General features: G+C 43.6%; 1 protein-coding gene across 2 annotated transcripts; it reads left to right on the top strand.

The window, feature by feature from the left end:
* The first annotated feature begins 6,194 nt into the window (after positions 1-6,194).
* On the top strand, positions 6,195-11,000 carry S100Z (S100 calcium binding protein Z). Of its 2 annotated transcripts, XM_027552750.1 has the most exons (3): positions 6,195-6,718; positions 7,969-8,164; positions 10,558-11,000. In XM_027552750.1, the coding sequence occupies exons 2-3, from the start codon at positions 8,024-8,026 to the stop codon at positions 10,714-10,716; spliced, it is 300 nt and encodes a 99-aa protein (XP_027408551.1). In that variant the 5' UTR covers positions 6,195-6,718; positions 7,969-8,023; the 3' UTR covers positions 10,717-11,000. The 2 variants fall into 2 exon arrangements, with proteins under 2 accessions (XP_027408551.1, XP_027408552.1); XM_027552751.1 differs by lacking the exon at positions 6,195-6,718 and having other exon boundaries at positions 6,726-8,164.
* The last annotated feature ends 729 nt before the right edge of the window (positions 11,001-11,729 follow it).

An 11,729-nucleotide genomic window follows, 5' to 3' on the forward strand; every position in this document is an offset into this window, starting at 1 on the left:
CCCACTGGATTATTTTGAAGCAAAGAGCAGAAATCTTCTCATTTTGGCCAAGAAAAATAGATGTTTGACTTGTGTTAAAGAAATTCTTGCCTTTAGGATTCCTCTTCTTTTTGATTCTCAGCCATCTGTGGGTAAAAGGCAAGATAAATGCCTTTAATTCAGCAGGGAACTCAGGGGCTTCGGGACATGACTGAAGGCAGAGAGAGGTGAAATCCCCTTTCTGCAATTGCTGGGGCAGAAACATATGACTTGTGTGGCAGGAATGTGTGGCTGGGCCTCTAAACCTGTTTTTCTGGACTGTGAGGGTAGAAATATCAATAACCTCAGATATGCAGATGACACCACCCTTATGGCAGAAAGTGAAGAGGAACTAAAGAACCTCTTGATTAAGGGGAATGAGGACAGTGAAAAAGTTGGCTTAAAATTCAACATTCAAGAAAACTAAGATCATGGCCTCCGGTCCCATCATTGCATGGCAGATAGATGGGGAAACAATGCAAACAGTGGCAGACTTCATTTTTTTGGGCTCCAAAATCACTGCAGATGGTGACTGCAGCCATGAAATTAAAAGACACTTGCTCCTTGGAAGAAAAGCTATGACCAACCTAGACATATTAAAAAGCAGAGACATTACTTTGCCAACAAAGGTCCATCTAGTCAAAGCTATGGTTTTTCCAGTAGTCGTGTATGGATGTGAGAGTTGGACTATAAAGAAAGCTGAGCACCAAAGAATTGATGCTTTTGAACTGTGGTGCTGGAGAAGACTCTTGAGAATCCCTTGGACTGCAAGGAGATCCAACCAGTCCATCCTAAAGGAGATCAGTCCTGGGTGTTCATTGGAAGGACTGATGCTGAAGCTGAAACTCTAAAACTTTGGCCACCTCATGCGAAGAGCTGACTCATTGGAAAAGACCCTGATGCTGGGAGGGATTGGGGGCAAGAGGAGAAGGGCACGACAGAGGATGAGATGGTTGGATAGCATCACTAACTCGATGGACATGAGTTTGAGTGAGCTCTGGGAGTTGGTAATGGACAGGGAAGCCTGGTGTGTCCGTGGGGTTGCAAAGATGTGGACACGACTGAGCGACTGAACTGAACTGAGAGTAGGGAGAGGAAGTGGGCCCTCCTGGGTCTCTAGGGACCTGTGCCCTCATAGTGACGTTTCCAGAAGGATGGAAATCTCCCACTGGCCTCCTCACATACAAATGTACACATTGATCCTCATACAAATTTTGAAATAAAACATGTTTTAAAAGGAAAAGGAGCTTCAAAGGCATTTAGCCTAAAGTTGTCATTTCCTTCAAATGCAGAAGGAGACCTAGTTAGGTCATGTCCCTTAGATTTAGTTTTAGTTCATTTCAGTTGCTCAGTCATGTCTGACTCTTTGCGACCCCATGGACTGCAGCACGCCAGGCCTCCCTGTCCATCACCAACTCCCAGAGTTTACCCAAACTCATGTCCATTGAGTTGGTAATGCCATCCAACCATCTCATCCTCTGTTGTCCCCTTCTCCTCTTGCCTCCAATCCCTCCCAGCATCAGGGTCTTTTCCAATGAGTCAGTTCTTCGCATCAGGTGGCCAAAGTATTGGAGTTTCAGCTTCAACACCAGTCCTTCCAATGAACACTCAGGACTGATGGACTGGGTAGATCTCCTTGCACTAATTAACAGTAATCTATAATGTATTAATATTTTGAATATTTGTCCTAAATTATATAGTTTCAACTAAATAACTATTGAAACTATTTGCATGTTCCTTTTCTGTATGTACACACATTTCCCATTGTAGCGTATATATGATTTTATTTTACTATTTCACTTGTCTTGCCCCACTTCCCAACAGCTCTGCTCTTTTTGCCTTAGGGTTTGCATTAGCTTTTTTCCTCTACAGTTGTCCTTGCTTCTAAATTCCCCCGAATCCGATATTTCCACTCATCTCGCTCTTCACACGCTATCTTAGATGTGAAGATGTAATTTTTAGCCCTAAGCATACTGAGGCACACCAGAAACTGAAAAGTAAAACTATAATCAGTGATTCGTAGAGCAAGTAAGGTGCTACTGGAGGGCTCCTCGGGGCTATAACGAGGTGTGTCTCCCCTGCCCACTCTGGGGTTTCCTATCACCTGTAAATTTGTGTCTCTAGATTGGCAGGGTCTTGTTGAGCCTTTTCACATTATCTTTGTTTCTAAAAGTCTCCTGGAGGGCAGAGACTGTGGCTGGATGAAGCACAAGCTGGAATCAAGATTGCTGGGAGAAATGTCAATAACCTCAGATATGCATATGACACCACCCTTATGGCAGAAATTGCAGAGGAACTAAAGAACCTCTTGATGAAGGTGAAAGAGGAGAGTGAAAAAGCTGGCTTAAAACTCAACATTCAAAAAACTAAGATAATGGCATCTGGTGCCATTGCTTCGTGGCAAATAGATGGGGAAACAATGCAAACAATGACAGAGTATAAGAAAATATAAAGTATAAGAAATATACTTTATAAATATATAAAAATATATATATATAATATATATATTATATATATAAATATAAATATATAAAAATATAAAGTATAAGAAAATAAAGTATATATAAATATATATTATATATTTATATATATATAAATATAAATATATAAAATATAAAGTATAAGAAAATAAAGTGCTCCAAAGGCCCCTCCAAAAAAGAGCTCCAAATTCACTGCAGATAGTGACTGCAGCCATGAAATTAAAAGACGCTTGCTCCTGGGAAGAAAAGCTATGACCAATCTAGACAGCATATTAAAAAGCATATTAAAAAGCAGAGACATTTCACTGACAAAGGTCCGAATAGTCAAAGCTATGGTTTTTCCAGTAGTCATGTATGGATGGACCATAAAGAAGGCTGAGTGCTGAAGAACTGATGCTTTTGAACTGTAGTGTTGGAGAAGACTCTTGAGAATCCCTTGGACTGCAAGGAGATCAAACCAATCAATCCTAAAGGAAATCAACCTTGAATATTCATTGAAAGAACTGATGCTGAAGCTGAAACTCCAATACTTTGGCCACCTGATGTGAAGAGCTGACTCATTTGAAAAGACCCTGATGCTGGGAAAGATTGAAGGCAGGAGAAGAAGGGGACAACAGGGGATGAGATGGTTGGATGGCATCACCAATTCGATGGACGTGAGTTTGAGCAAGCTCCAGGAGATGGTGAAGGTCAGGGAAGCTTGGCGTGCTGCGGTCCATGGGATCGTGGAGAGTCAGACACAACTGAGTGGACTGAACATCACCACCACCACAGATCGGTCCCTGAAGAAGGGCCATGGTTTACAATCTCAAGCACACTCTGGGAATTAGGGGGCTTTCCATGTGGCGCTAGTGATAACGAATTTGCTTGACAATGCAGGAGATGCAAGAGATGTGGGTTAGATCCTTGAATTGGGAAGAGGAGGAAGTAGCATCTCACTCCAGTGTTCTTCCCGGGAAAATCTCATGAACAGAAGAGCCTGGTGGGCTACAGTCCATAGGGTCACAAAGAGCCGGACCCGATTGAGCATACAAGCAATGCCAACGCCGTCTGGGAATTAGAGAGCTTCGATGCAGTGCTGCAGTATGACACTAGAGGACACCATATACCAAAGGAAACATCTAGCTCTGCTAAAGCCAAGCAGAAATCACCTTGCTTTTAAACCCTAAGAGCAAAGCACACCAAGGTCATATGTATTTTGCATCTCTAGAATCAGATTATAATTACAACATTATAATTTTCAATATTAAAAATTTTCCCTGTCAATTGAATTTTCCAAGTAAATTATTTTTGGTTGAATATGATTTAGATATAATACTGCTGAGACCCACATATTCTGTAAGACTTGCCCATTTTAGTACATTGAAAACTTCAGCAGCTTAACCTGAAAATAGTTCCAAATTCAAACTCTTCATATTCTCGGAAATAACTGTTGTCTGTCTCTTCGATGAAACAACTTTTGTATGTGGAATAAATACAAATCAAAAAACTCTTTGGACAATTAAACCTGACAAGGCTCAACTCCTTGGGGAGCTTAGTTTCCCTCTCTGAGGCATTTGTTCATTAATCCATCCATCAGCAAAGATTTCTTTTTTTATCTATAATGAATAAATTTATTGTCTTACAAAATTCACTGTCTAGAAATATGGGAATACAAGGAAAGATATTTGCAGTCAGGTGTCTGGTGGTCAACAGCCAGATTTCAAAGCTTTTCCTTCATATGCTTGACGCTGTGCTAAACGCTGTGGAACGCAAGGATGAACCAACTATCAATTCTGCCCATTCAGGCTGGAGAGTGAGCAGTATGTGGGCAGACCAAAAAAAAAGTGATAAAAAAGAAAAGGAGGTGCTCTAGGGGACAAGTGAGAGCAGAGGTGGGCACCTGTCAGAGGAAAAGGTGAGCAACTGGGAAGCTTGCAAGAAAACTTCTGCTGCTGCTGCTAAGTCATTTCAGTCATGTCCGACTCTGTGCGACCCCATAGAGGGCAGCCCACCAGGCTCCCCCGTCCCTGGGATTCTCCAGGCAAGAACACTGGAGTGGGTTGCCATTTGCTTCTCCAATGCATGACAGTGAAAAGTGAAAGTGAAGTCGCTCAGTTGTGTCTGACTTTTAGCGACCCCATGGACTGCAGCCCACCAGGCTCCTCCATCCATGGGATTCTCCAGGCAAGAGTACTGGAGTGGGGTGCCATTGCCTTCTCCGAAGAGGAGATATTTGAACGGAGCCTCGAGGAGTGACAGAATTAGCTTTCTAGGTGCTTGGCCCAGAACAGCTAAGGCAGGGAAGGAGAGAGCACAGCATTTTGGTCAGTTTGTAGGCAGGTCAGATGGATGACAGAGAAGGCATTCATTCAGATGGATGAATGCCCAGGAGTGTGGCTGTTGATTTGTGTTTTAGATTAACTACTCTTGACAGCAGGATGAAAGGGAATAGTGAGTAGAGAGAGCAGTAAGGAAGCTCTCACAGAAATGAGACTCCAAATCACCAAGTCCTGGAGGTGGTGAAAGATGGGGAGAAATGGATGAATTCAACTGATATTTACAAACAGTGCCAGATGTGGGGTGACAGGAGCAGGAGGAGCGGGTGGGTGGGGAGAGGGTGTGAGTTTGGCTTTGGTCCTCACAGAGTGTGAGAAGCTTGTGTGACATGCGTAGGAATGGGGTCCAGCAGGCGGTTGGATAGTGGTTTTGGAGATTAGTAGAGAACTCTGGGTCAAAAGATACGATTTGGGGAGTGACTGAAATTTTAAGTGTTAGTCACTAAGTCACATCCGACTCATTTTGACCCCATGGACTGCAGCCCGCCAGGCTCCGCTGTCCATGGAATTCTCCAGGCACAAATACCGGAATGGGTTACTATTCACTCCTCCAGGGCATCTTCCCAACCCAGGGATCAAACCCGGGTCTCCTACATTGCAGGCAGATTCTTTACTATCTGAGCCACCAGGGAAATGATAGGAGTGGCTAAAATTGCCAACGTTTAGGAGTCAAAGAAATTGCATTCAGAAATGAGCAGATCAGGAGAGTATAGTCACAAAGCCATTGGGGAGTTCTTGGTTAGTAGACCCAACATGAAAAAGGCACAGTGTTTCCTGCATTCTGTCTACTTAACACAGCCCCAGTACAAAAAGCAATGAGATTTTCTGGGCAAGGTTCTTCTCCTGTATTGACCCAGGGCCTAGCATAACATCAGTACCTGACAAATATTTCATGATTATATGTAGGGATATGCATCCAGTGGAATAACACACAATCTCAGTGAAGAATGGGGTAGATCTCTGTGTTGATATAGTAAGATTTATATTAATTAAAAAAACGAAGTGCACATGTGTTAATGCTATTGTATGTGTGCCTGCTAAGTTGCTTCAGTGGTATCTGACTCTCTGTGACTCTTCAGATTGTAGCCCACAAAGTTCCTCTGTCTATGGGATTCTCCAGGAGTGAGTTGCCATGCCCTCCTCCAGGGGATCTTCCCCGCTCAGGAATCAAACCTGAGTCTCTTATGTCTCCTGCATTGGCAGGTGGGTTCTTTACTACTAGTGCCACCTGGGAAGCCCATAATATTACATATAATTATATAAATGATAAATGTATCTTTTTTTTCTATAAGGATAATAATAGCTGATACAAACAAAACACTCAGTACGTTCCAGGCACCTGTTTAATCCTTTCTGTTGGGTAGGCACTACCGTGATCCTGTCTAAACAGATTGGGAAGTGGGGACAGAGTGTAGATGACTAGCCCAGGATCCCATAGCTAATCGGGGACAGAGGTGAGAGCTGGAGACAGGCGATCCATGCTTTCCACCACCGCGATCCTGCTTCTCACGCAGGTAAGTGTACACCGGGAAGAACTCCGGTGGGACATGGTGGAGAGAAGTTTACTTTTATTTCATACTCTTGAGTATTCAGAACACTATTTTACCACATGCATTATTACTTTCATAATAAAAAAAGCTAATTTAAAATTATTTTTTTGAGAACTGAGCTTTAGGTACAAGGTGACAGCGTCTCTGGAGACCTCTCGGGAGGTCCCGTGGGCTGCCTGATGACGAGAAGGACGGGAGTGGGCCGGCTGAGGACACAGCCCAACTGGCTTGTGAAAGGAGATACAAAGGGGATAACTGGTTCGCTTTCCATATAATTCAGGTTGAGCACAAGCAGCGCTGAAAGCACAGTGGCCAGTCTCTGGCTTTGGTTTTTCCAGTGACTTTTTCTTTGGTAAGTTTCTCTCACTTGGAAATCCCCCACCGTGGATTCCTGCATACATGGCTTCAAGGGCTTCGTTCCATGGATTTCTTTCTTTCCTTTTTTAATTAGGCAATACAGTACTGTAACTGAAAAAGTTAAAATCAGTTTGAAAGGGGTAAATGAGAAATCCTACTCCCAACCTCTCTGTTTCCATCTCGACCCTCGTAGCTACTACTTTTGTTTACTTTCTTTTGTAAACTTTCAAGTAATTGCTTAGGCATATTCAAGTATATATGCACAAACATACACTTTTTTGGGGGGAGGCTGTGCCTCTCCGCATGTGGGAGATCTTTGTTCCCTGACCAGGGAACACATATATATCCTTATTTTTATTTCTTTCCTACATACCCAGAGTCACTGTTTTTTCCCTTTCTAAACTGGCATGCACAGAGCTTTCTCATCCACCCCCCCCCTTTTTTTTTTAAAGCTAAATAAGTCCCTGTCCATTGGATGAGTTTAACAGGTCTTCTCTGAGTGTGTTCCCTTGACCTCGCTGTTGGCCTTGCTGAGGAGTCTCCAGGTTTGAACCAGTGTTTCTTCTCTGCTTCTCTATATTTAGATTTCTTTCCAATCAGCGACTTCCTAGCAACTGACCGCGTTTGTACCCACATTCCCCTTAATGAGGGGTAACTGGAGGCTCTTTACCTCTTCGCCTTCTCCTCCAGGGCTCAGGGTGAAGGCCAGCCTTTCCTTGATGGCCCTTGGGGTAGCAGCTCACACCTGTTCCTTTTCCTGGTTAAAAACAGGCTCAGAGTTATTTCCACTTGAATCTCTTGTCACTGGCAATTTTCATCTTCTTGGAAGCAGATGTGCTGAGGCGGATGCCCCCCAACCCCGAGTATAAATGGTTAGAGTTTAATTGTATAAACACCTGTTGATGGAGCCCTGTGTTGGCTGAACAGGTATGAAGTTACGTGTTTCCTTTCTCTTTTTGTTTATTTTTTAGCCTGTGTTTTATCACAGCTCTGAATTTGTTGTCTGATTGCTAACTTCCAAACACTCTGAACCAGCTCCATCAGGGAGGAGAGGGGATTAGGGGAGGAGGAAAAAACTCACCCGCAGAGATCTCTGGAGCTTTCCCTAGAGAGTCAGAACACTTGCTTAATTGAGGATTATTCTGCTTTAACAACCATCCCTTGGGGTGTGAGCTGAGCAGGGGATGGCAATATTTCGTTTTAATGAAGGTGTTGGTGTTTCTCCACTGGCTTATCCTTCACAAGCGTTTTCTCCCCGGCTTTGGTGGCCCGCCCTGGAGTGCTCCCCTCTGCTGCCAGCATGCCCACCCAGCTGGAGATTGCCATGAACATCATGATTAGAACCTTCCACCGCTACTCCTGCAGGGAAGGAGACAGGTTCAAGCTCAACAAGGGGGAGCTGAAGATGCTCCTGCAGCGAGAGCTCACAGAATTCCTCTCGGTGAGTCTGGCTGTCCTCCCTGTTCAGGTGAGGGTGGAAGCCGTGCCCGTCCAGGGACAGCCTCTGTGAATACCGTCTCCTGGGCTCGGTCCACACCATGTAATTCCTATCAAGATTCTAAATACTGGGGAGCAAACACTAGGACCTTTGCTGTGTCTGTGGGCACGTACCCCTTTCCATGGTGTCTGGGGCGGGGTGTAGGGTTTCCAGGTGTTGGAAATTATATCTGAGGCTTTTGTCAATTATTCAATGCCCTAGTGCAGCAAAAGCACAGCTAGTTATACTTGGAGCTGTAGTTACACCAGTGACATGACCTGGGGCTCTATCCGGCTGTCTGTAAATGAGGAAATGTGATGTTTGGGGCCAGAAATGAAGTCAGGGGTACTGCATGCTGCGGTAGCGAATTTCCTAGTGAATGATAAAGACCAGCAAGTTTGTCAGCCAAGAGCAAGTTGATTGGGACTGAGGCAAGAGATGTCTGGCCCGTGACCAGCTGAACAGCAAACAGATGTACATCTCAAAACAGCCAGGAGTGGACTAAATCCACAGGTGAAACCTTACAATGGAGTGTCTGGCGCCTACCCTGAGGAAAATGCTCACTCTGGTGTTTTTGGAGCTTTGGAGTTTTAGTACACATTGTAGCCTGCTGCTGCTGCTGCTGCTAAGTCAATTCAGTTGTGTCCGACTCTGTGCGACCCCATAGATGGCAGCCCACGAGGCTCCCCCGTCCCTGGGACTCTCCAGGCCAGAACACTGCAGTCGGTTGCCATTTCCTTCTCCAATGCATGAAAGTGAAAAGTGAAAGTGAAGTCGCTCAGTCATGTCTGACTCTTAGCGACCTCATGGACTGCAGCCCACCAGGCTCCTCCGTCCATGGGGTTTTCCAGGCAAGAGTACTGGAGCGGGGTGCCATTGCCTTCTACATTGTAGCCTGGCATGATGTTATTCTGTCCAAACGCTGTTTTAAGACAGTAGTAATTATGACAATCTTTTATCCCCACCCTCTATGGGAAAAATTTTTTAAAATTTAACATACAATACCTTTTTAGTAATTTTAGGAGTCCCCAAGAACATTTTTATTTTTCAAATTCAATTTGGCAACTGTCATGTAATATTTAGAATAAAAGACTCAGTAAGTGAAACTTGGCACATTGATTTATTCAAGTGAAATTTGTGATTGTTTTTGATTGAATTGATCAGTTCAATTTAAATGTCCAGCCGTTTAGTGGTTGGCAGCTAATAAGAGGACAATGGGGAATTCTTGGAGGAAATGAACTATACTTTGGGAAACATTTCTCATCAACCTCTAATTATAGGAAAAGTGGGTGCCACATAGCCCCATCCTTTCTGAACCTTGCTTTCCTCAATGGGCTCCTTGCTTTCCTTTCCACCAATAAAATGGAGTCATTCTTATAAGATCTACCCTTTATTGGGTGCCTCTGTTTTGTTTTGGAGAAGGCAATGGCACCCCGCTCCAGTACTCTTGCCTGGCAAATCCCATGAACGGAGGAGCCTGGTAGGCTGCAGTCCATGGGGTCGCTAAGAGTCGGACACGACTGAGTGACTTCACTTTCACTTTTCACTTTCATGCATTGGAGAAGGAAATGGCAACCCACTCCAGTGTTCTTGCCTGGAGAATCCCAGGGACGGGGGAGCCTGGTGGGCTGCCATCTCTGGGGTCCCACAGAGTCGGATACGACTGAAGCAACTTAGCAGCAGCAGCTGTTTTGTTTTGTGATACACAAAACAGGCTGTCGGATAATATATAATATGACATACTTATTGGGGACAATACTTGTACCAAAAAAGTATTCATTGTTCATCTGAATTCCACATTTGATTGGGTGTCCTGAATTTTTATTTGCTAAATCTAACCTGGTGCTAAGTGCTCATAAAAGTGTATTGAGATATCCCCTCAATTTGTAGGAGATATTATTCTCCTCATTTGATGAAAAAGGAACTATTAACATGTTAAGTGATTTGCTCCAAGTCTCATTGTTGGTAAATGGCAGTCACTCACGCTCCCTGGTTGGCTTCAAAGCTTCCTTCTTTTCATGTCCCCCCACACCCCCCGACAACTGTGCCTCCCCCGGTTCTGGCCCTCCACCTGTGCTATCTGGTAAATGCATTTTCAGCATCAGCAGCTCACTTTGACGTGTTGCTGTTTGCTCCTCTTGGTGTTTAGGTCTGAGGACTCTAGGGACTGGGGGCAGAGGCCCAGACTCACTTAGAATATGTGCCCGGGTTCAAACACACCTGCAAATAGACTCTTGGAAATTGCTTTCAATGCTAAAAATGGAAATGAAGACTTTAACGTAGATAAAGGGAAGGGGTGATTTCAGTTGTCATGAACCTAAAAACCTGGGAGTTAGAAGTTTTCTTTTTCCTTTTAGTGCCAGAAGGATCCCGAGCTGGTTGATAAGATTATGCAGGACCTGGATGCCAACAAGGACAATGAAGTGGATTTTAATGAATTCGTAGTCATGGTGGCAGCTCTGACGGTCGCTTGTAATGACTACTTTGTAGAACAACTGAAGAAGAAAGGAAAGTAAAGACAAGTAGTAAGCTAATATAAAGGCAGAAATATATCCACAGTTACTTACTGTTCGTCTATTCCTTCCAGAGCCATAGTCACAGTAATGCCATTTATAGGTATAATATACATGTATTATAATCAGTTGCTAGGATTATTAGGTGATGTATACGTTAATAAATTGATTTTGAATAAATATTCCAAATCTTGTATGCCCTACTTGGAATTTTCCTATGTGTATGGAATTTTCCTATTTTTATTGAAGTCTAGTTGGCTTTCAATGTTGTTAGTTTGAGGTCTATATCAAAGTGATTCAGCTCTATATATATATATATATATGTGTGTGTGTGTGTGTGTGTGTGTATATTCAGATAGATATATATATATATACACTTATATATCTTTTTCAGTTTTTTCCAATAAAGGTTTTACAAAATATTGAATATAGTTCCTGGTGCTATTCAGCAGGCCCTTTTTATTTACCTATTTTTTATATAGTAGTATGTATCTATTAATCTCAGTTAAAAATGTTATATGCTTTTTTTTGTCTGTTAAAGAGAGAGCATCACAAAAATTAGCTCTTTCAAATGAGACTAGAACTTAGCAGATTTCTCACAGATGTTCATCACCCTTCAGTTGTACTTTGAATTTATCCTATTAAAGAAATAAGGTGGTTCTTGCATCCTCTTGTGATTCTGCTTCAAGAGGAAGAAGCTGTGGGTCTGGAAGCAGAAAGACTGAGAAGTGGGAGGAAGTGCTGGCTTTCGCAGTGAGTTAACTCAGGGAAGGGCTAAGTCCAGGGCCAAGGTGTTCAGCCACCCTTGGGGGCTGGTGGAGAATTACTGACTTGCCCCTGGGGTCACATAATTCTGAGGCAAGCATCTTGCGTCATTTCCCTGGGTTTCCATGGCCCGTGGGGAGGAGGGCTTCCTGCACCTGCTCTGGGCTCCCGTCCCTTCCTGGTCTCTGCAAAGCCCCTCCCATCTGTCCTGCACCTCTCAAATAAACTACTGACTCAGGGTCTACTTGGAG

This window comes from Bos indicus x Bos taurus, chromosome 10, assembly GCF_003369695.1.
Source record: "Bos indicus x Bos taurus breed Angus x Brahman F1 hybrid chromosome 10, Bos_hybrid_MaternalHap_v2.0, whole genome shotgun sequence".
NCBI classification, from domain to species: Eukaryota; Metazoa; Chordata; class Mammalia; order Artiodactyla; family Bovidae; genus Bos; species Bos indicus x Bos taurus.

Excerpts from the sequence above, each read along its gene's own strand:
- S100Z (XM_027552750.1), top strand. The coding sequence starts at position 8,024 with ATGCCCACCCAGCTGGAGATTGCCATGAACATCATGATTAGAACCTTC. Across the intron at positions 8,165-10,557 it reads AGCTCACAGAATTCCTCTCG|TGCCAGAAGGATCCCGAGCT; the intron begins GTGAGTCTGGCT and ends TTTTCCTTTTAG.